Genomic DNA, 23,259 nt, shown 5'->3' on the forward strand with positions numbered 1-23,259 from the left:
GTATGTTACGCCAACCAAAAACAAAATAATAATCTGGATGAAAATCATATATTAAAGATCCCAAAGATGTTTCACACCGATGTGAAGTGAACGGCTACAAACCACAGGTTATGGCGTGCGTGTGATGTCCTTTTATAAGACATTTTTGTTTGTTTTGTTTTTGAGATGAGAGACTGTTTTTGTTTGTTAAGGTCCTGTACCTTGAATGTAATATTATTCCGGGTGGAAAGAGTGGTTTGGGGGGGAACGGTGGTGGAACAGGTGGTGGTACGGTGGCGTTTTAGCAATTTTCTTGACGGCAACAGTGCTGTGATTGAAAGAGTCTTCAAATCAGGGTTTGAATTTGATACATTTAATTATTTCCTGAGGTCAACTTTTTTTTATTTTAACTCTTTAAGTCCTGAAAACTGAGAGAAAGAAACAGTCATTTTGGATTTTTATGACAGAATTAAAACAAGTGAGTTGACCCTTAAATATGAGTTGCAGTCAGTTCACACGGCAGAGCTTCAAGTTACTGCAGAAATGCATCTCTCATACGTGCAGTAAAGAATTGTAATGCTTTTGTGTTAAAGAAAACTTCTATTGTGAAATGAATGCCACCTGATATTTAAATGCCCTCAACTCCTAAGCTCCTATGTGTGAACAAGAATCCACAGATGAATTTCTGGTGCAGGCACTGGTGTTAAAAATGGATCTGGAATATTGTAAATTAATTTGTTTGTCTGGTTGAGGAAAAGGTCATATGTGTGAGTGTTTTCCTAAAAATGGAAACGTGGTGCTCTGTAAATGTGCCTTGGTATTAAGAGGTTATTTTGAGCTCAATAAATTCTGTTGGTTAGAGACACTTTGTTCGATTGCTTTATCAGACTGCAGAGGGCGCTTTGGGCTAAGGAATCAGAGCCATGTACAACACGGCACATCGGCGACAGCATCACTGCCGCTGTGAGCGTGATGCATGTGTAAATGTCACATCAGGCAGACAATTATGATCAGTACATCAAATTTTAATGAAACATTTTCAAAATATGTTAGAAATAAAGCAAACGCGGGTGAAGCTGCCGTTACAAAAACCAACACACTGGGAGAAAAAAAGAAATTGTACCATTTTGTGCAAAACATTAGCATTTCACAGAATATGAAACCATATGAAATAAATAAATCAGGCACATATAAAGCTTTACAAGTCACGACCTCACAGCATGAAAACAAAAAAAAAACAAAAAATACAATTTCAAGATAGTGAAGCAATTTTACGCAATACAGACTTTTGTAAACCACAATAAATACGCATTTCAATATATCATTCATAATAAATAGTGTAAAATCAAATTTCAAACGGATTCCCTAAATGGATGCTGCTGTCATCGCGTCCAGCCTTCACACACTGTATGTTTTGGCACAACTGTTGGGTAATAATAGGCCGTGTTGATGCCACTGATTGCCAGAAAGCACTCTGTTCACTTCTTTTGCACCACCGGGATGGAACGACGTGATCACCAAAGCGTCAGCACTGTCCCTCGAGAGTATAAAGATACAGCTGACACTTGCGACCACAGAAGAGGGACAAATTCCTGTATTCATGCGCAAAGAGCTCAAGGTAGAGAACTGAAGACAACACATTATTTTAGTACTGAACCACTAAATTATTGCAGTCTCCGAATCTCTTGCTCAGCATATTTATAAAGATGTGGAGAAAGGTTATTTACAGGTTTTTGGTGAACAGATTTTTTTTTCTGGCTGTCATTCTCAATGGCTCATAGGACTTAGGAGTTAGAATGTGTCGCAGTTAAATACTGACGTGAATCACGTTGGACGATGAGCTTTGATTGTCAACCCTGAACATTTGCTTCTCCCATATACAATTATTAAAAAGTATGGCATATTCTATTAAAAAAAACAAAAAAACAAAAAAAACAATGCAATGCAAGTCAAAGACAATTATTTAAAAGCAATCCCCGAAAAAGAGAAACCCTCAAACTATTGCACGTTACATTTCAACAGAACAAAGCAACAATCATCATTGGATCCACATAAATGAACATCTCCGATATTTTTGACAGCGTTCAAAAGCAGAAATCTCACGACCACTTAATTCATGAAATACTGGCACATCAGTTAGGGGGTAATACTTTGTCAACAAGACCGCTTACAAACGAGGGTCTGCTATGAAGACAGCGCTCTGTTATCTATGATGATTCGTAGAGCTTATCACACACATGAAAAGTGCAACTTTATCAACATCCCTGCATCAATGCAATGCTTCAAAGACTCTTCATTTTCAGCGACACTCGCTAATCAGACTTTTTTTTTTTTGTTGAAGTGAAATGGTTTTCCCACAGTTCAAGTATTTATCCGTCGAAAACCAACTGCGTGCCACTGGGCCACGACACGTGAGTGCAATACGCCGCACATCGATTTCCACATGTCCCGACTTTGTTACAGTTGATCTTGTACTCCAAAGAAAAAGAAAAAGAAAAGTTCAGGCTTTTTTCATGCTTTTCCAAACCATAGGAAAGCATATACTAGTGACAAAAGAAGAGAAATGTACACTATGTATACAACACATTTGATATAAAACAATAGTAATCCCCGCCCCATGTCACAGAGAAAAAAAACCCAGCATGCACATCGTTATCAAAACGTACAATATATAAGTATGCACATAATTCTATAACAATAAATAAACTGACAATTAAACCTTTTTTTTGCACATATGACACGTACAGTAGACATAGAAAAGTAACATTTACAGTACGATATCTGCTTAAAACTAGAACTTTACATCTGAAATTACAAGGTACATCGCACAGCATAACATAACTGATATTTGTGATGCATTTCTTATCCTGTCATTGTGCAGTTCGGCACACGCACACACACACACACTCTACTTCCTGAAACCTTCTAGAGCAAACAGTGGCTTAAAACCCCCCCCCCCCCTCTCAATTCTATGGCTTTATAGTTAAAGATGGAAATGGACTATGGTGCTTTTAAATTGCTTTGAGATTTAAGGTCAGATAATTAAATAAAAATGCCATGACTATGTTCCCTTTAAAAGACCACTTGGTCAGGCTCCAGGAGAGACACAATACTGAAAGAACACTTAAGAAGATGTGACTCACTAAATGGCTGTGACCTCAGGGCAATGGTCTGGTAAAGGGAGGTTCTTAGTACTGTTTGCTAGTAAGGTCAGGTCAGAGTTTCTATTAACACTGGACTCTTGCTGCGGCTGCTCGGCCGCCGTACGCGAGCTGTGGCTGCTGCCGCCGCTGCTGGAACTCTGGGTGTTACTGTTCAGGTAGTTTTGAAACTGTGTCAGGTTCTGCTTCTCTGGCTGCTCCACGACCGCCGCTTTGGGCGACACCTCCTCCTGCTGGCCGGGCGCGTAGCGCGACAAAGGCTGGTCAGAGTGACCGTTAGTCAGGGGGAAACGGTGACTGGCTGGGTATCGTTCTGCGGCTTGAGTGGAGTAGTCCGTGTACTGCTCGGCCGTCGAGTTGAACGGCGCCTGGGCCGCGCCGACACCGGCCATGCTGACTGGATCTTGGAATGCTACAGGTTCACCATAGGGTTCACTGGAGTGGCTGGTCTGGCCACCGGAGACAGCGCTGGCGCTGCCGAGCTGATAGTACTCAGCTGAGGAGGAGTTCATTAAAAAAGTATTTCCATTCATGTGGTTGTCATGGGAGCCGTTGCTGTAACACAGCACTGAGGACAAAGGCACCACCTCAGTATGAGACACCGGGGCGGCCGCCATGTCGTCGTCAAAGTTCTCCGACTTTTCTTCATCCTCATAATCCTCGTCCTCAGAGTCGCTGTTGGCTAAGCTCTGTGTGCTGGAGTCTGACAACCCGCTGCAGACACTGCTACTGTCCTCCTCCTCGTCGTCGTCATTTTCCTCTTCCTCCTCGTCGTCGTCGTCGTCCTCTTCGTCGTCGTCCAGCGGCTCCTCCGACTCGTCTGCATTCTGCAGGTGCACACTGGCCGTCTGTGGCACAGTGTCGGACAGAGAGTACTCCAACCTGTGCTGGGACTGGATGTGGGGGTCTCCGCTTCCCAGGTCGTTAGTTTCGCCGCAGTAGCCATTGTTGGGGGACGCCTGCTGCTGCTCGCGACTCTTCTCCAGTTCAAGCTTCATTATGGTGTGCAAGAAATGGGTCCGCACTCGGATGGGGTTAAACTCCACTCTCCCCGTTGAATTGGTGCAGCCCTCCTTTGTGCAACCGCAGGGAAATGACATGCGGTCCACCTGAGGGAGAACACACATGTGAGTGTTTATAGTGATTCAAACACAACAAAACAAAGCCTCTAGTCCCTGCTCCTCCACTTGAAATGCATGCATATAAGAAAATGGAGCAGGGAAATGACATGCGGTCCACCTGAGGGAGAACACACATGTGAGTGTTTATAGTGACGCAAACACAACAAAGCAAAGCCTCTAGTCCCTGCTCCTCCACTTGAAATGCATGCATATAAGAAAATGGAGCAGTGACAGAAAACGTTTGAGTCATGACATTTACCTGGCACTTGATCCCTGCAATGCTGCAGGCGCAGGTCTCGGGGTCACAGAAGACACTGCAATCACAGCCACAGTCCTCTCTGGACATCCGGATGGCCCGCAGTTCATGTTTCTCCTCTACGTCAATCTTCCTCACCCCAGAGGAGCGCAGCAGCGCCCTGCGTTTTTTCGTGGTGAGCGGCTGCAGGAAGAAGTACTCGTCCACCTCGGTGTTGTCCAAATCAATATCATCGTCGGAAATGTCCTCTGCCGTGAGCGCGTTGGCCTCTTCAGACTCCACTGTGCCGTTCTTCGTCAGCTGAAAACGAGAAGAGATCACGCTCAACTCATTTTTAGACAGTAAGGAAACAAAGAAATGTCTTTTCTAATCCCCCCCTCATATGTCGATTGACTGCTGCTTATATAAAGATCACCAATCCTTTACCTTGAGTTTGACTGAGTTGAGTTTCTCCTCCTTCAGGTGATCTCTCAGCATGTCCCTGTGGATCCTCTCCTGTTCCATGGCAAACTCACCCAGGGAGTACTGCCTGACCCAGCTGTGCCTGTTGGACATGCCAAGCGTGCTGCCACCCTGGCTGGGCACGCTGGTGAAGCCCTGCCGCCGGCCAAAGTAGTAAACTGTCACGTTTTCGAAATGCACCCTCCTCGTCCGCAGCCGCTTCTCTCTCTTCAATATTGAATTAGCTGCGAAGGAAAAGCAGCAGGTAGTGTGGTTACAAACCTCGGCCGTGCTCCGCCTGCACGTCGTCTTAGCCGTTAACTCTATTTGACAATTCATTCATTCATTCATTCTTCATGGAAAGAATTACAGCCTCACAATGTAGATCACTGCAGTGCCAAGACCACTTTAGCTCAGCTGTTTCTATCATTCATACATTCTTTAATTTTTCAGTTTCATAGCCTGCAAAGCCAAATTACATTTTATTGTTAAAAATAAAAAAAAAAATCCACAATGTCAATGTTGTCCCCACATGCCTGAAATATGAGAAATTCTCTCTCTGAAAATCTTGAACTTCACATCTCTGTGGTTCTCTAGGTAAAGTGAGTTTTTTTTTTTTAAAGGAGAGCTCTACAAGAGGGAGAAGCAGGGAGCAGGGCAGTGGTGCAGCATAAATAAATCTCCTGCCTGGCCCAGAGATGAGTGCTGGTTCACAGAAGCAGTGTTCCCAGCATTCACCCCCCCCCCCCATCAGACAGACAGGACAAATAGAAACCATCTGGCCCTAATAGCTCTCCACCCTGTGCAAGAGGGACAATGCATTTCATTACAGATGTAGAGCTGTCAGACTGAGGGCTGCGAAACAGAGCCGCGCTACATTAGCTACAAAAGCAAATGTAGAGGCGTCAAAGCAGTAAACAGATCCTTGTAGTCAGCTTTTTTTTTTTTTTTGAGGATGACGATATAAATCTTATTAGAAAAAAAATTTAATTTCACTTTTGTTTTGGGGGGGGGGGAAGGGATAACAAATGTGTTCCCTCCTCTTCCTACACTGCAGCATGGTATACATGGTAGGAAGAAAAAAACCAAAACACGCTTTATTGTCTCATCTCGCTGCCATAATAGTCAATCACGGTACATGTACATGCCACTTCACAGGAGTGTGGTCTTTATGGTCCTTGTTGCTGACCTTCTCAAGCCCCCGGCTGCCAGCAGCTGCTGCTGACACGGAGGTTGGGTTAAACCTCAAGGGACACACAGCACCCTACTTATGTCTCTGCCCCCCTCCCTGCAGGGAGAAGGCTTTGACACCGGCGCTCACGTCAGTCACAGAAACAAATCAAACGGCGTCATTAAAGCACACGTTTGCTTTGACATTATGATTAATATTTTAATTAAAACTCAAAAATATCTTTCTTTCTTCTTTTTTTTTTTTTTGCTTAATTAGCTGATTTTAAAAAAAAATCTAAACATCCATGTAGCCAAACTGTGCACATGCACCCGTGTCGCCAAAACAGATTTAGTTCAGTTTATTCAATTGATTTGTATCAGGGACAATGTACAGAAGCACATTAATCTCAAGACGCTTTGTGCCAGATTTATTTACGAGCTAATTTCCATCTGAAATGCCAGCGCAGATTAACAGACACTGTAAAAATACAGAGCATGCACACACACACACGATATGAGCGCATGCAACGCACACACAAACACAATTTTGAACCAATACCTAATTGCGATGAGTCTGACTAACATTGCGATTGCAATGTGATTTGTGATATGAGAGGGAACGGTCATTTCTACATAATGATTCTCATTTTCATTTGAACAACGTCATTTAAATGACTACTGTGTGATATTTGTGCAGATCTGTGAGAAACAAAGATGTTGTCTTCAGCCTGTGGAATGTAATGTGTGTAATATTTAATCTGAAATGGTAATTTGACACACACACACACACACATTTTGGCTTTAGGAAATATTGCACCTCCTGCGATTTGAGAATTGCAGTAGGCCGTATTGCGATTTTGAGATAAAGTGTCAAATTATATTGCTGACTGATTACTTAAAATCCCTTCTTTTTTTTGTGCTTTCTCCCTATTTTTTTCTTTAATTCCACTTCTTAATAGCCCTGAAAGAGTCGGCCGATCGTGCAGCACGGACAGAAAGGCTGAACAAAGCTCTTCAGAGGTGAGGTGCAGCACTGTGGTATTTTTACAAACTAAATGAATATTAAAGTAAAAAAAAAAAATACACATTTCGAATGTTAACATTTTATCTTGAGTCTTTTTTTTTCTCTTTAAGACTCCCATTACAGAGATTTTTCATGTACAGCAACATTTTTTTAATGCTTCAAGAATCCACCGAGGGATTAACACAGCACAACTGCGTGATGTAGTACAGTCACGTCGTGTCTCGTTTCATAGATATTAAGAATCCCATGAGGACTTTGTTACTTATTAGAGCTGACGTCGGTCTCCTTCTGAATGTGCAGTGGAGACATGTTTTTGTGCTTGGTTTATCCGTGATTAAGAGCACAGTCTTTAACGCGAGCCAGGGATAACTGTGGAATCAGCAATAGCGGATTTCTTTAGAGGCATTTGAACAGTAAATGTAAATGTAAAAGTGGTACAGTAAGCGTCACAGAGTTGTGTGCTGGAGCTGTGACCTTCATAAAACCCTAACCATTATCAGTGCCATAATGGTGTCGGTAGATATTTGGCTTTAAAATGTATTATGGGATATCAGGCAACACACCAAGATCTGCCAGTATGACTAATGACTACAACATTCGACTTAATAGGTTGCTACCTGCTTGACTTCTATGTCAAACTATTGTTTTTTTTCTGTTTATTTAATTTGCTTAATGAAGAAAATGTATATCTACATCTTCTGCGACATGAGTATAAAAGATATTATGTTCATTTCACTACAGAAGAGACTAAATAACCTCTGCAGTTGGAAAATACAGTATATCTATATATCTCGGTTATTGGCCCAAGCACTCCCAATATTTTGGATATTGGCAAAAAGTCCAATATCGTGCTTCTCTACTTTCTGCAGAAAATTGACAGCCAATAATTGTCTGTCTTAATAATTGCCTGAGCCTATTGTTATTTTTAACTTCTGTACTGGTAAGTTTAATGAATTTCTTTGAGTTACTCTATATCACTGTACTCCATATTGTACTATTGTTTTTACTGATCTGCAGCTGTTATTTGTGAAACCTAGACATGGCCAACGTGATGTTCTTAGACCAGATCGCTCCAGCCCTAGTTGTTACACGACCATGCATCACCCCTAATTTAGCGAGTGCAAGTGGTGATCTCGTTTTTGAAAGGGAAATAAAGCACCGCCATCAGGTTCTCCCCCCTATTTCATCAACAAACGTATTGTACAGTTTACTGATGTCTGTGTGTCCTTCACTTGGAGTCCAACAAGTCATGTTATGCCTACTACAGTGGTATGCATTAATATCAACAGACATAAAGATGTGTTTACCTTGGCCGTGATTGTGTGCTACAAAATTGATTAGAAATCCCTGTCCCTGAGAAATGACGATATTTACCTCACCGTCAATAGCACGTGTTAGACGCACTAAGCACAGCGCATGGAATTAAAAGGCAACAGGCACTCACGGGTGAAAGGTCCTGAGGTGGAGGGGTTGACACTGTCGCTGCTATTCCCACTCTCGCTGCAGGAGACCTCATCATCAGACTCCCGCAGGGAAGAGCACGGGGAGGAGGAGGCTTCCACCTCGTCAAATTTTCTTTTCAGTATTCCGCTCATGGCTGCAGCATCTGCACCCGCAACTGAAAGAAACAGCACAGGGGCCACACATTACTTAATATCCAGTTTAGGGTCATCATAATCCTCAGTACACTCAATTAGTAATGAAACACCAACCCGCTTCAAACACACACACTCACGCCACTATCCCAGCTCCCAGGCGTTTCCTGGGCGAGTGATCACCTTGGCACAAAGGAGCTGAGATGGAAGGAGAAAGCTGCTAATTACATACTACATCTGTCTTCAGAATGATCCTTCCACTGTCTTTAATTACGAAAAAAAAACCCAGACTAGACTTGGTTGTCTTGCACTGCAAATGCAGATTGCAATTATGCATAATGTTGTCTGTACTGGATTGCCACATCCACAGAAGGTGATGGATTAAAAAAAAACCCCACTGGCTGAAAATGTGAGAGCAGCATCGGCAGCATATTAGCACAGGTGAAAACACAACACTGATGCGTGTGTTATTTTTTTTTTTTCGTCAAGTGCGGCTACACTCTTCACAGCCACGCGATGATTTGTGTGCAGCTTTCACAGATCATGCAGACAAGCGTTTGTTAGGGCAGATACCTGCTACAGGGAAGAGGACAACGCACGCACACCAACCACAGAGCAGAGTAAATAAAGCCATATCATGACGGACGATAATTTGCCTTGTAATCTGCTACAAATGCACTGAACAATGACGTCTACATAGAGCAGTTTTTCATAACATTTTTAGACTATCATTTGCAGAAATCTTACATTCTGCTGTTACAAACTACAACACCTAACCTAATATTACATGACATTATTGATACATGAATCAAAATGTAATTGTATGCATGCGTTAGTCAATAAATGTCAGCAAATTTATTTTGCGGCCCCAAAACACATCTCACTCTGTGAGTTCCAACTCTAGAGCACCGTAGAAGTAACAGCCAATTCAACATTAGCAGGATGCAAACCCTTTATTGTTAAAAGTGTCATAATTAGTAATTAATTAAAAGAAACATACTTATATTTGGCTTTATTATGTAGCGCTGTGTCGCTATGCTAAATAGTTAGGGTTACAGCACTTTGTAAGCAGCCTGGTTCACAAGTGTTGCAGACCACTTCAGTTTCACAAGAGAAGGGCCACTAATGCTCTCTGACTGATGATACAATTAGACAAATAAACAAAAGCAGAGTCATCAGTCAAATACACTAAAACTAATCACCACTACAGTGGAACTGGCTCTACTAATTTATGCGATGCAACTGTCATAATATTTTGATCCCCCCCATTAATGCTGCCCCGCTGCAATTGTGAAGGAGTTGAAATATTGCGACCTATTTACGGCCGATCATTAGTCACAACATTAGAAAACTTGCTAGAAAGAAGCGCTTAAATGTGTTAAATGTCAGAGCATCGTGCTGCTGTAACGTCATGTCACAGTATAAAATAAACCTAGTGGCGACAGTGCCGCTGCAGCTCACTGTGGACGGCTATGACTGGCAGCTCATCCCTCACTGCCTCCTCTCTCTCTCTCTCTCTCTCTTGGAAACTGAAAGACAACGCAGAACATGCATCTTCAGCCAGTCTCACTGTGTATCTGCCAGAGCAGCTTGTGGGGGAGTTTCATTCACAGTCAGCGTCAGTGTTTCATCTGGGCTCTGCTATTGAATCATTACAGATGCAAATGCTGCCTGAGGAAAAAGGGGGTGCAACCCAGAGAGGAGCAGTGTTGGCAGCGAGCGAGTCATTGTTCCCCAGAGGCTGTGCTTGTTCAGTGCGGTGACATAGCTCCACCAGCATTTGGAGAACCTCCAGCATCAACAACTCTGCCTTCAACTAAAGAATGTGAGGCATCCGTTTGGGAGAAAGCGGAGGAGAGAGAGGAACCAACATTTGAAGTAAAAGCTGTCGTTTCTGGACGCTGTTAAGCCAACATGAAAACACCAAACTACTTTCTCTGTTTAAAGATTTTGACATGACATAATGGCAACAATACATGAAATAATATCAAATTAGTGCTGTAGGGTTTTAAATGTGCATCAACATAAGGCGCTAATCTCACATCACAACAGAACAGAGACAGGCACTTCACTTCAAATGTTCAAGAACAAGAGAGGAAATTCCCTGAAGTACAACAATTTGCCAGTTTCCCCCAAAAAACTGGTTCCTAATTAGATATCATTGTTGGAACAGTATTCATATGCTAAGCCATCAGCTGATGCTGCACTGGGCTTTCATACCAAAAGTGGTTTCCATGGAGATTCTAATGTACCCTCACATCCACTGCTTTACCTGTTTCCAGTGTCACATATTGTGTGTGAGTGCTCTTGCATGATAAAAACACAAATGTAAGCATCAGCTGTTTATCATTTGACCACAGTTCCTTTTTTTTCCCAGATAACTGCATTGCTGCTTCATTTCCATGTGCCATTTACCAGCCAGATTTTAAAGTTAAATTTTGAAACCTGGCCTTACATAACTGCACGGCATCATGAGCCACAACTCTGAGAGTATTCTTGGGTGAACCGCTTTCATCATGGCAGAATGGAAAAAAAGAGGTTGTTGCGCCATTCCAACAGCTCTTTCTTTGTCTTCACGAGTAATCACGGCTGGCCAACGTACAGTATGGCACAAGAGAGAATATCCCAGAGAAAATAATGCAGCAAAAGCCGGCTTGGAAAGCCCCTCCCAGTGTTTGCCTGTGCATCCATCAACTGTGGACTAACTCTTGTTCTTAATCAACAGTGCTCACAGTATTCTGTATACAATGTCGTACACAGTATACCCCCCCACCGGCGGCATTCATAAGATTCCCACAGTCAAAATATAATGATGTGACAGCACAACAGTCATGCCAAGTACTGACAACAAGCCTGTGGCATCTGGAGCAAGTCATGACACATCAGTCTGCACACACTACTCACATGTTTGCATGCGCGCGCGTGTGCGTGTGCGTGTGTGTGTGTGTGTGTGTGTGTGTGTGTGTGATGGCCCTCGCAGGAACAACTGACCTGCACCAGCAGACTGTCCCTCCTTTCACCTCTTCTCACAGTCAGCGCAGCCACACAGTCATAAAACGTAGCAATTCAAAAAAGGTGAAACATGATGAATGAAGAGGTTCCCATGTTGTTTCAGTCCACTGACTCGCAGCGACCCCTCAGCTCCGCGGGCATGAGAAGAAAAGGTGCAGGAGTGTGAGAGAGAGTGACTTGTAATTTTCCAGCTCAGTCTGCACTGTCGGTACCATATGCTTTATTGTTGCAAGATGACAGATTTTCTCACTTTAACTACCCCTCTCTCCCTCTCTCTCTCTCTCTCTCTCTCTCTCTCTGGCCACACAAAGGCTCATTAGCTGCAGCCGGCTGAAAAGCAGGAGCCTGACTGGAGTAGAGCAGAGCAGAGGCAGCCTGTGAGATCACATGGGTGGGATGTCTGCTGAGAGAGAGAGGAAGAGAGAGAGGGAGAGTGAGAGAGGGAGTCAGGCGTGCCTCTGCTCCTGCTGTCTGCAGATATTTTTACCAACATGAGCTGGGGAGGGGAGGGGGCAGAATAGGGGAGGAGGAGGCAGGGGTATGGGGGGGGGATCAGAAAAGGGGAGAAATAGTGGATGAATGGATAAGGGGGTGCGTATGTGAGATGCAGGACAGTGTGAAAGAGCTGGGGGGTATAACATAGATGTAGAGAGAGAGAGGAGGAGATTCAGAAGGGAATAGAAAAGGGGGGGTGAAGAAGGGGTGGAGAGAGAAGGGAGAATGGGGGAAACGGTGTGGGGGGGGGGGGGGGGTTTTGGCATCTACTCATCACAAGAGCATGAAAACACAAAATAAAAGCCTAAGTGACTTGCAGAGACAGAAAAGTGGCAGTTGTCCAGCAACAAATTACATTTACAATAATAAGGTTTGTCAGGACTGTAGTGCATGATCTCCCAATAATTCCTATGCCAAGAACGCTGAGTCAGTATTTCCAACTATGGTCTTCCTGTTTATGTTCTACATTATTGTTATTATTAGTATATCATCGTCACATGGCGTGTTGCCTTACTGCAAGAAACCCAGAGTTTGTGACCCGGTCTGACCGGGGTTTTTGTTTTGCCCATGTGCGCGTGGGTTTTCTTCAGATACTCTGGTTTCCTCCCACAGTCCAAAAACATGCAGGTTAATTGGACACATTGACCATAAATGTGAAAGAGCGATGGGTTGTTTGTCTCTGTGTGCTGGCTCTGCGATAGACTGGTGATGTGTCCAGGGTAGACCCCACCTTTCACCCTGTGTCAGCTGGGATTGGCTCAAGTGGGCCCATGACCCTCTATTATACAATTTCACTTAATCGGTCCAAAAAAATACATTATTTAGTCACCGTCACATAATTGTTCAGTGTCGGTGCCAGCGATGCAGTGACTGGTAGAGTAATACTCCTCCATGTCAGGCAGTCGGGAGTGTAGTAGGCCTGCCTTATTAAGGCAATTAGTGAGGCATGATAAACGATGACAGTGACGAGAACATGGATGTGGACGAGGAGAAGTGTGACAGTAATAGATAAATGGGTCCTGGGTGGTGGTCAAACGAAGGCAGTGAGTCTGAGGCAGTACAGCTAAAGTACATCTAATATGTGTATGCATATGTATATATATATATATATATATAACCGTTTGTGCTGTTTCTTTCACACCACTAACTCTGCAACATTCTGCATCCTCATCATTGTCCTCACTCAACCTCGTTCCGCATCTATGCCGTCTCTTCCATTATTGAGCCACAGTGACACTTTACAGTATAGCAACTAAGCATTTATACATCGGTGACGTCTCTCTTCATGTTTATCTCCCCCCCCCCCATGTCTTTATTTTACAAGGTTGCTAACTGATAACTAGCTTTTAGTAGTTGTAGCTGAAATAGCTCTACTCTAAACTTGCAGGTCCACAGAGTGCACAATTATTATGGCTAAATCATCAGGACCAAGCAAGCACAACACTGCAGCAGCAACAGGACAACCAGACTATGCCCACAGGGACTCTTACTCTTCTGTCTAATCCAAAATGTCATGTGCATGTCTTTGGCACAGTGTGATTTAGGTGGAATGTCACAATAAACTTATTATTATTATTGCCATTTTCATCTTGATGTAAATGCAAAAATAAACACAACCCATAATGACATTCTAGAGACATCTATTTCAATACATTGTGATATTATTTCACTTGTGGCTAAAGTGTTGTCATAATAATTTTGACTAACCAGTATTAAAGCACAAATGTATGCGATGACAATACAATCTAATCGGCTGTGCTACGATAATACATTTCATAGAAAGTTTTTTTCTTTGTTCGAACCATGCTGTTTTTCCTTGGCCAGTATATTAAATGAAATGTGTAATTGGACAGCCTCATCTGCATTCATTTAATGATTTATCCATTACGGTCACATATATGCTGCTCTATTACATAAAAATGCAAAACATAAGCTGGAGAGATGGCATTTGTTACACAGAGACGGTGACCTATATTTGGTCTGACTTTCAAGGGGCTTTTTAAAAATGTATTTCTCAAGGAAATTGATGAAGAGCAGGAGGAGAAGAGGAAAAAAAGAATTAATTTTGTTTGTGTAGATATATGGTGATTGATGTCACAGCTCAAGGACCTTCACAGCTCCTGCAATAACAGATTAAGAACACATTGGAAATGGTTTTATTTACACCTCCAAAAGAGTTTCCTTATTGAAAACAAATTGAGAGAATAGAAGGGTCCTCGAATTAACGTTATTCCTACAGCTGTATATTCATTTAAAGGCTGTTGACTTTTGTCTATGAGCCTATATGCTGACATTTGGTCTACCATACCAGAAAAAACAACAACGCACCAGTGCATTTTATATTTGACACAACACTGAGTGTAAAAGTGTAAAGGCCATTTTATATGGTTAAGTGATCTCACAGGAAATCTGATTCTGAACCATCTGGCTGCATGTCTACATAACAGCAACTGTGAAGCAGCCATGGCAATGAATCACAACCTTTTAATGGTAGAGACTTAAGCGAACCGGTGATAATTCACTGTACCCACTCTATTCATAGCCGTGATCCATCTCAACACCAAACCAGATATCTCACAGTATGTACAAACAGGATGATGGCAGGTCCTTCAACAGTGTAGGTGCATGGCCATGACTGTATTCTTCACAGTGAGTTACCAGTGCGCCCCCAATTATGCATTTTTAGACAATGCAAAATATGCATAAACAGGACAACCTGCAAGTAGTCAGTAGCTATTCGTTTGGTCCATAAAAATGAAGATGTTCTCAGACGTCTTGTTTTGTCCACAAACTAAAAAGAATTTCTTTGTTATTTGGAGCAAAGAAAAAATCACATTTAAGAAGCTGTAAAATCAGAAAACCAATGAATCGATTACCACAATAGTTGACGATTAATTTAGTAATCTATTAATAATCGAGACATTTTTTCAGCCGTGATAAATATTACAAACAGGTCCTACAAAACTAAGGTGAGGCCTCCAACAATGAAAGCAGATCCATGTTTGATTATCATCACTGTGCCCTTAATGCAGCCTATTAGTCTGTGGTTCTATATATGGAAAGGACCATTATGGTAATTTCACCAACAACTGTTAGACGCTAGGTAGTACAGTCGGTAGATAATAATCTACAATAAATTATGATTATTGTTTGAAAAAAAAAATCAAGAGGCTTTGAAGAGGCTTTTTAAAAAATCTTCAGTGGGCTTCCACAAACCTTGTACTTCAGTTTTTGAGTCAGAGTTTGCAAGTTGACTTCTCACTGGCTCCCTGCATAAAATATCTTAACATACTGACACAGCTCCTGTTTCAGAAGGGCTTGACTCAGCCAAGCCACGTGCATTTATCAGCGAGCCAAAACAACAGTGTTAGCGAACAAATTATAGCATTTAGTCATGTAACGGCCAATAGGCAACGGACACAGGATTTAAATAGTGAGGTGACTGGAGGCAGTGAGATGGTTTTGTGTGATTAAGCTTGTTTGCTTACACATTAACTGTAGCCGCAAGTGTGTGTATGATCCCTGGTGGTCAAAAATGCATTATTCTGAGTTTAAATAACAACACAGACACACAGTTTGGTCAAAAACAGCATCAAACCACCTTGACACTCTTAGGTTAGTCCTTCCTAAACCAAAGTGCGATGAAACACAGTTGTTTGTATAGCTGCTCATGAACGTACCATCTGCTTTGTCGTATATTACATATACACTGATTTTGTGCATATGAATATCATTTTTTTTGCGGACACAATTTCTCCAAGACTCATCTTTGAACAACTGCCAGCAGGGTTTTGTTATAGACTTTTGGCAAATTTGCTTCCATGCTCAGTATCTTCACCTGCCAAATTCCTATGCCATTCAATATGGCAGCTCCATCACAGACTGCGAGTGTTTCCACAGAGATGAGGAACACATTCATACACCGCAGATGGCTTAGTGGATGTTTTCATTAATTCCTTCTTCTTATTTTTTTTTTTTTACTAAGAAACAATTTTTCTTGGAAGCCTCCGAGAGACTGAGGGAGCATTCCAGTGGAACCAACTGATGGGATCGCGGCGCAAAGAGAAAAACCCTGAAACCACAAAAGATCCTGAGCGGCGCAGTCAGTCTGAGGTTGTATTCGAACTCATCCATCACTAGTGTCACCCTGAGACATAAACAGCAACCTTGCAAGAGGGAGACTAGGCAGAGTGAAATGGGGGTTGGAGAGAGAGAGAGAGAGAGAGAGCGAGAGAGATGAGAAGATGAGAAAAGAGAGTCTAGGTCTCAACTGAACTCCCCCGAGGAGAGGCTACGGCCTGGATGATTATTCAGCTTCAGATGATGTCAGTGGAGGATTCCTGCCACCAAGAGAGCTCAAACGCACTATTAACATACTCATTGACACTGTTTTGTGGAAAGGGTAAAACACATTCATGAAACAATACATTAAAAGGCCACAGTACAATATGTCTAGCATGAGGTCAGAGGGCGTCTGCCTTAATCTGTATGTGCTACCATCGTGTTCAACTATAAAAGCAGCCTTTTGCTTCCTGTCCTCAGAGAACATGCAGGGACCCCAGAGCAAATGTGAATTACGACCAATGGTCAACATTCCAGGGTGTTTATCTTCATGGAATTGTTGCCATTTGGCACATCCGTGTTGTGTCTAAAACCTATTTACCTCCACGTTGTTTGAAACTGGCAGGTACGGAGCGCCGGGAAAAACACCTGACAATTTGTGCGGTGACAGAGACACTGAACATTTGCTCCGGCTGTTTTCCCCATTGTGCTGCACTAAAGGTCAGATGGACAAATTATGCAAATAAATAATATTAATTGTCAAATATGGTCATTTTCCTTCTCCGTCAGCTTTGAGAGAATTATATATGCACGGGGGAAAAAAAACAGTACCCAATTAAACACAAAGCAACATCCACAGTTTTATGCAAATGAGACTTCACATGCACGCCGTACATTTGTTAACTTGCACTTGCCTAAGGCTGCAGACAGATCTGCTCCACACACACATGAAAGACGGGGAGTAGCAGAGGCAGAGAGCGAGAGAGAGAGAGAGAAAGGGAGAGAGACGGGGGAGGGAGTAAAACCCACTGCTCAGCACTCAGCACATGGAGGAGCTGCAGCCTGGTGATGCCTGCTGCAGCCTCCATCCTGCAGCCAAGTGCTGGGAATCATTGATCTTTTCTTCCTCCTCATAGAACAACAGAGGAAGCACAGCTCCTTATTAACCACATGGGTCCATACAGAGCAAACGCTGATCACTACTCCAGTACTACACTTCTGGCTGCACCCATTTCATTGTAACATCCTGTGAAAGCATTAGCAGTACAGGATTATTCGTTCCCAGTGTACACACTGACTTGAATAAGAATACTCAGGTAGGAACTTGTTGAGAGCTTGTGAACCCCCATAATTAGGTGAATTGACGGCATAAAGCTACACTATATCTCAGCCATCTTTGTTGTTAAAAGCAGTGATCAAAAACAGAGTGTACGCAGACACACAAAAGCAGACGAGCCCCACGTTCAGACTAATATTTTGAAGGTCAGGGGTTCGATTCCTGGCTCCGCTAGTCAACATTTCAACGTGTCCCCCATGTTGCATGTTGTAGTGTAAACCAGCTTTGAATGGTCACCGAGACTAAAAAAATATGCTCCATCAATGCAGACCATTTACCATTTGCAGTAATTGAAGTGGCATAATCAGGTTCTCTCACCCTCGTGTCAATCACAAAGCTCACCTAAATAATTCAGCACTCCGTATTTTATTTATGACTTTATTTTCCCATGCCACCTGAAAGTTCGCAGAAGCCAGTTTGCCGTCAGAAACAGAGCTGCCAAAACATTTCATAGAGACGGGGCTGCTTTCATCTCGCACACAGGCTGAGAAAGCTGTGGGATGTGGGGCTCGTATTCTGCAGACAAGCCTTATCATTTATATATAGCCAGCATTGTACCTTTTTTATATGCAAAACATTTGCACTGTTAACTGGAAAAATTCATGAAGTAGGCCAACTCTGCATGTGATTGCAGGGTATGGTGAAATATTGTGAATTAAAAAAAACATACACACCTAATGTAAGAGGTATTATTCAAGGTGTGATGTGCGTTAGGATTGCCTTGGTTTGACATTGTTTCATGAACGAGTAAAATCCCAATTTGAGATATTTTATCAAACTTGTGTATTTGTGAGATCATTACAATTGTAATTAATTAGGATAATTAGGATTATTACATCACACAATCCAAATATACACTATAAAACAGGATAGTATCAGTTACAATCAAGCTCTTCCTGTGTACGTCTTCCAAGTCTGAAACACAGCTCAGCTCCACCAGCTCATTATTTTCTCCACCCAAACACAACCGTACACACACTACTTTATTCAGTCACTTGGAACTGCCAAACTTTAAAACTGCTCTCTCGATCTAAACACTGTCATTTTAGTTCCTTCAAGTTTCGTTAACCACCTCCAGCCCTTCAGCTCCTCAGCCATAGCCCCCGCTTCCCATGGCGATCTATTTCCTGCCAGGTTCTAAGTGCCAAGTACTGTAGTGTACGCAATAATGTGAATTACTTTTGATTGTCTCATTTACTTCCATTCCTCTTATAAACCTCTCCTGACTAAATCAGTATTTATTTTAGAGTTCTGACACAGACTACTGCTGTAATGAATCACAATTTTGTAAGCAAGTGTGCCAAGGTTAATTTTGTTTAATTTTAGAGGTGTTGTTTTTAATGGCTTTGAAGAATGATCATTTCTCTTTAATTTTTATGTGGCTTTTTGTAAACCGGAGAGCCTTTTCAATACAATTTGGTAAAACTGGTCAACAAATACCAAATTAAACTCTTCCAACACAATAGGTTACGTGTCATTGAACAAACTCTGGCAGTGAAAGGCTATAAAATGTACTTAAAATATCATCTGTAATAAAATAGAATCACCCATACTGTGTATGGGTGATTAAATCTGATTAACCTATCAAATGATTGAACTGTTTATTTTGGACTGTGAAAAGAAAATCTGCTTTCAATGCCTTTAAAAAAAAGATTATATAGTCATAGATTATATATTAATAATAGTTCAGAGGAAGTGCCAAAGAAAGACGAAGTGTCGACTGTACAATACTTTCAAAAAACAACATAATTACAGAATTTCATATAAAACCATCAGTAAATTATCTCTTTTTTCTCTCTCAACAATTAGTAGGCAACAGACAAAAGATTCCAAATAGGTGTCATGGCAACATCTCAAGAGAGCACAATCCTGAACCGTGAAAGCCCAGAGCTCCACCAGGAAGGAGCCAAAGACAGAAAAACAGTCACATTAAAAGCTTCCAAATTTAAAAACATGCAAACCCCTGCTGAAACACACAATTCTGCACTGTAGCATGGGTGGATATTAGTGGGACTGTAATGTGATTCTTTGCAGGAGAGAAATGTTAAAAACCTTAAAAAATCCTGATCAAAACCAGGTCAAGCTTAAAGCCATGCTGTTGCTCCCAAAGTAAAGAATTAATTGGTATGTGAACCTTTGCATCCAGACAGTTCACCCACACCAGCCTCCTGCTGGTGCTGCACACAGAGAGAATCTTTTTAGTGCCGTTAATCCATAACACCTTTCCTGTGAATCATAAACAGACTACATTTACTGTTATCAAGCTGTGGCCATCTACAGTATGCAATAGCAGCGTGACCGTCTCCCTTATTCAAATAAGTTAATTGATGCTGCTTTTCACAAGTAAATACAGATACTTAATGTTTCAGTGTCCTTTAAGTATGTGCCACATGTACTAATTAAATATTGCTCCTCTGAGGGAGGAAATGAAAAGTGATAGAAACAGATGGACTGAGGAGAAGAAATACACAGTCCCCACTACCCAAACACACACGTGCACGCGCATCGCTCACCCCCACGTCACCTTTCGGATCGCTGTGTGTTTGTGCATGCACAGCAATGGACTATTGGTGCTGCCTTTTTTTATGTGACAAAAGACACTGGAGGAGGAACAATGAAGAAGGCAGGGGAGGATAATGATACAGTCATATTTAAGCACATGTTCTCATGGGAATATTGCATCTTAAATGTATTAATGTGAATGTATTAGATCTGTCTTCCTTAAAATGTGTTTCAGACATGTGGTTTCCAGTGGTTTTTGAAAGACTAGTGATTGTTTTACAGACCAAAAAAAAAATCAAGTATGTAGTGCAACACACTCTAGAAAGAATAAACATATCACTAGTGTAATCCAGAGAGAATAGTGCCGCTGTCTGCATCGACTCAACACTGTTGTCTGCATTAACATCACATCATATCTTGTTATCAGATGTTCCTTTGTGATAGTGTAGCAACAGTTGTGCCAGCTTTGCATACATCATTTATCTCACAGGCCTGAATGCAGTATGTCAATGTGTTGTGAAAACTGGCAGTAATTATAATTTTTTTTATTTAGACTGGAAGCAGAAGATGTGCTCTTACCTTTTGTTTAATACTGTGTTAAACTGCAGGGACCAGCTTCTTTTCTGTGGAGGATAGAGAAATATACATTAAACGATTTATTATGGTGAAAATGTCACGGCTACAGCATTCCAGGAGTCAGAGAGTGGCTCACAGAAATTAATTTATATGCCATCATCTGTTGGATCAGCTTGTACAGTATATATATAACAAGATGCACAAAATGTAGTTATTTTGTAGTTTACCTAATGCATGTTGCCACTGCAATGGATGTTTGCATCCAGAAAACTTTGCAGTAACAGCACTGACTTATGGATGAGTGACAGTGCTGTCTTATCTTTAATCTCTTTTTGAGCCACTCTCTCCTTGTACAACATGGAGGTGGAGGAGTGGGTTCTTCTCTTCTCCCTGTTCTGCTGGAGGCTCTGCAGGGAACCTGGCTCTCCTCTCTTAGCGGTCTCTGCATTGACAGGCTCTCAGCCAGTTGGCCATAGACCAATCGAAGAGATCTCTGGTACAACAGCCTTTGTGGCACACACGTGCCCTCAAAATACAACACACAAAGGCACAAGAGTTCTAATATGCATGTTCTCTCTGGCTCATATCACACATGCACACACAGAGCAGTAAACTGTCACTGGCTGAGGTGGAACAAAGAAAACTTGGTCTTGTGTTAGAATTCTATCTAGTAGTAGCAGATGTCTGCAACACAGTGGCTCCTGAGGTGTAATGATGAGTTTTGACATATGGACTGTCTATATAGCAGCATCCCAACATAAATGCAGCAGGCAAAACAAATATCCAGGTATATTCTGCATTCATGAAAAGACAAATGTAACACATGTATGTAATAACGCAACCAATATACATGTGGTTAAATGCAGGCCCATCTAACATCTATATAATGGTTCATACTCACCATTCATTTCGTTACTATTATGTATCCAGCAATTCAGTGACGCCTTTTTCTCTCAATGGACTTGATAAAATCTCTAAACCATGTCACTGTCTTCCTCTGCGGAATTCCTGCACCAAAGTATAATTATAGATACACACACACAAAAAAAACGCCAGCGGTACCGGATTCCTGGCGAGTTAGTGGACAAACCGGCTCAGTTTGACGCACACACAGCAGTGCCTTTCACAGGCAAACCTTCCGGCTCCTCAGGAACAATGGTGCAGCATCAGACTGACAGCCGCTTCACGGACAACGTGACTCGCTCTGTCCAATCATAGAGTTAGGAAGGAGCCACAGAGCCGCTGCTGTCTGCTCTACTGCTCCACTGCTCACTGAAGCCTCTGCACAAAATCACACTGTACCGTCACGTGCGACGACAGTGGCCGAGATGCTTATATTTTAGCATGGATTTGTAGCATAGCGCCCAGCAGTTAGCAAACAAAGAACTTGCAAATGCCTAATTACATCACACTTAAGAGTATTTAAAGTCATCAAAGTGAAACATCATAAATGTAAATGACAGGCTGAACTTTTCCCAGCATGTGTGTGTGCATGTAACGATGCTGCAGTAATATTTACACATGCTACTACATCTATCGATATATGCACGGTTACTCATACAGATGTTATGACGCTGACTCGAGTCACGTGACTTGACTCGAGTCTGTCTTAAGTCGCAAATTTGTGGACTTGACTTGCGTTGGCAAAAGACTCGAGTAAAATGACTCGAAATGACTTTGTGACGTTGATGACTTATGGAATATTTATGCATGTACACTTGACGGCCTTGCGTACAAACTGGGCAAAAGGAGCTACCCAAAGTTCACCTCCAGGTGAAATTTCAAAACTGAAGGTAAGACCGGAAGTCAGTTAGTCGTTATTTTAAGCTAACGCTAATTAACGTCCTGGTGTGTCAAAAACTGGTTATGATAACTGCCGTTTTTTTAAGTCTAATATTTGAAAAACGTTTCCATGGTTTAATGTAGGCCTAATGTCACTATAGTCTTAACATGTTAGGCTCTGTAGTGTTATTTAATTTCATTTTTTAAATGTTAATTATATATATACTGCATGTAAACAATTCAGTTGTATGGGACCATGAAGCAGTTCTTACAATGTATGAGTAAGACAGTGTTTGTGTTAAAACTCAAGCAGTTCAAAATGACTGTCTTTTTTAGCATATTTAAATGTGGAATGTCGGGGAAATCATCTTCTATATTCATACGACTTGACTTGAAACTTACTTGATTTAAAGGAGGGACTCAACTTGACTTGCTTGTTTCTTGCACGAATGACTCTCTGTTATGATGTTTGCAAACCCTGCCTAAATGTTTATACTGTATATTTTAAATGCTCTCATTTTGTGTGTGGGTGTGTGAAAAGTTTACAAAGCAAAAAAATAAGGGGACACATTGTAACCCTGTTAAAAAAAAGTACAAGTCTGTAAGAATTAGTGACATCAAATACACATCAGGGAACTATGGTGACCTCTGAAAATGAATGCTCTGACTGGTTTGTCCATTCAGGGTTCTGTCGAAACATGATGGCACAAAATGGTGGTCCTTGCCTAAAGTATATATTTTTGTTTT

The 23,259-nt window shown here is 41.8% G+C and overlaps 1 protein-coding gene across 3 annotated transcripts; it reads right to left on the reverse strand.

The window, feature by feature from the left end:
- Positions 1–1,964: 1,964 nt before the first annotated feature.
- On the reverse strand, positions 1,965–22,027 carry csrnp3 (cysteine-serine-rich nuclear protein 3). Of its 3 annotated transcripts, none has more exons than XM_058623082.1 (7): positions 21,632–22,026; positions 20,734–20,777; positions 11,739–12,159; positions 8,597–8,770; positions 4,944–5,203; positions 4,521–4,817; positions 1,965–4,249 (listed from the first exon to the last, which is right to left on the reverse strand). In XM_058623082.1, the coding sequence occupies exons 4-7, from the start codon at positions 8,745–8,747 to the stop codon at positions 3,122–3,124; spliced, it is 1,836 nt and encodes a 611-aa protein (XP_058479065.1). In that variant the 5' UTR covers positions 8,748–8,770; positions 11,739–12,159; positions 20,734–20,777; positions 21,632–22,026; the 3' UTR covers positions 1,965–3,121. The 3 variants fall into 3 exon arrangements, with proteins under 3 accessions (XP_058479065.1, XP_058479062.1, XP_058479063.1); XM_058623079.1 differs by having other exon boundaries at positions 11,739–12,162; XM_058623080.1 differs by lacking the exon at positions 11,739–12,159 and having other exon boundaries at positions 21,632–22,027.
- Between the last annotated feature and the right edge of the window lie 1,232 nt (positions 22,028–23,259).

The sequence above is a fragment of the Solea solea genome, chromosome 2 (assembly GCF_958295425.1).
Source record: "Solea solea chromosome 2, fSolSol10.1, whole genome shotgun sequence".
In the NCBI taxonomy this organism is placed as follows: Eukaryota; Metazoa; Chordata; class Actinopteri; order Pleuronectiformes; family Soleidae; genus Solea; species Solea solea.

Bases quoted from the DNA above. Each gene is read 5' to 3' on its own strand.
- csrnp3 (XM_058623080.1), bottom strand. From the start codon at position 8,747: ATGAGCGGAATACTGAAAAGAAAATTTGACGAGGTGGAAGCCTCCTCC. The intron at 5,204-8,596 runs GTGAGTGCCTGT...TTTCCTTCGCAG, and splicing joins CACCTCAGGACCTTTCACCC to CTAATTCAATATTGAAGAGA. The intron at 4,818-4,943 runs GTAAAGGATTGG...TCTCGTTTTCAG, and splicing joins TCAACTCAGTCAAACTCAAG to CTGACGAAGAACGGCACAGT.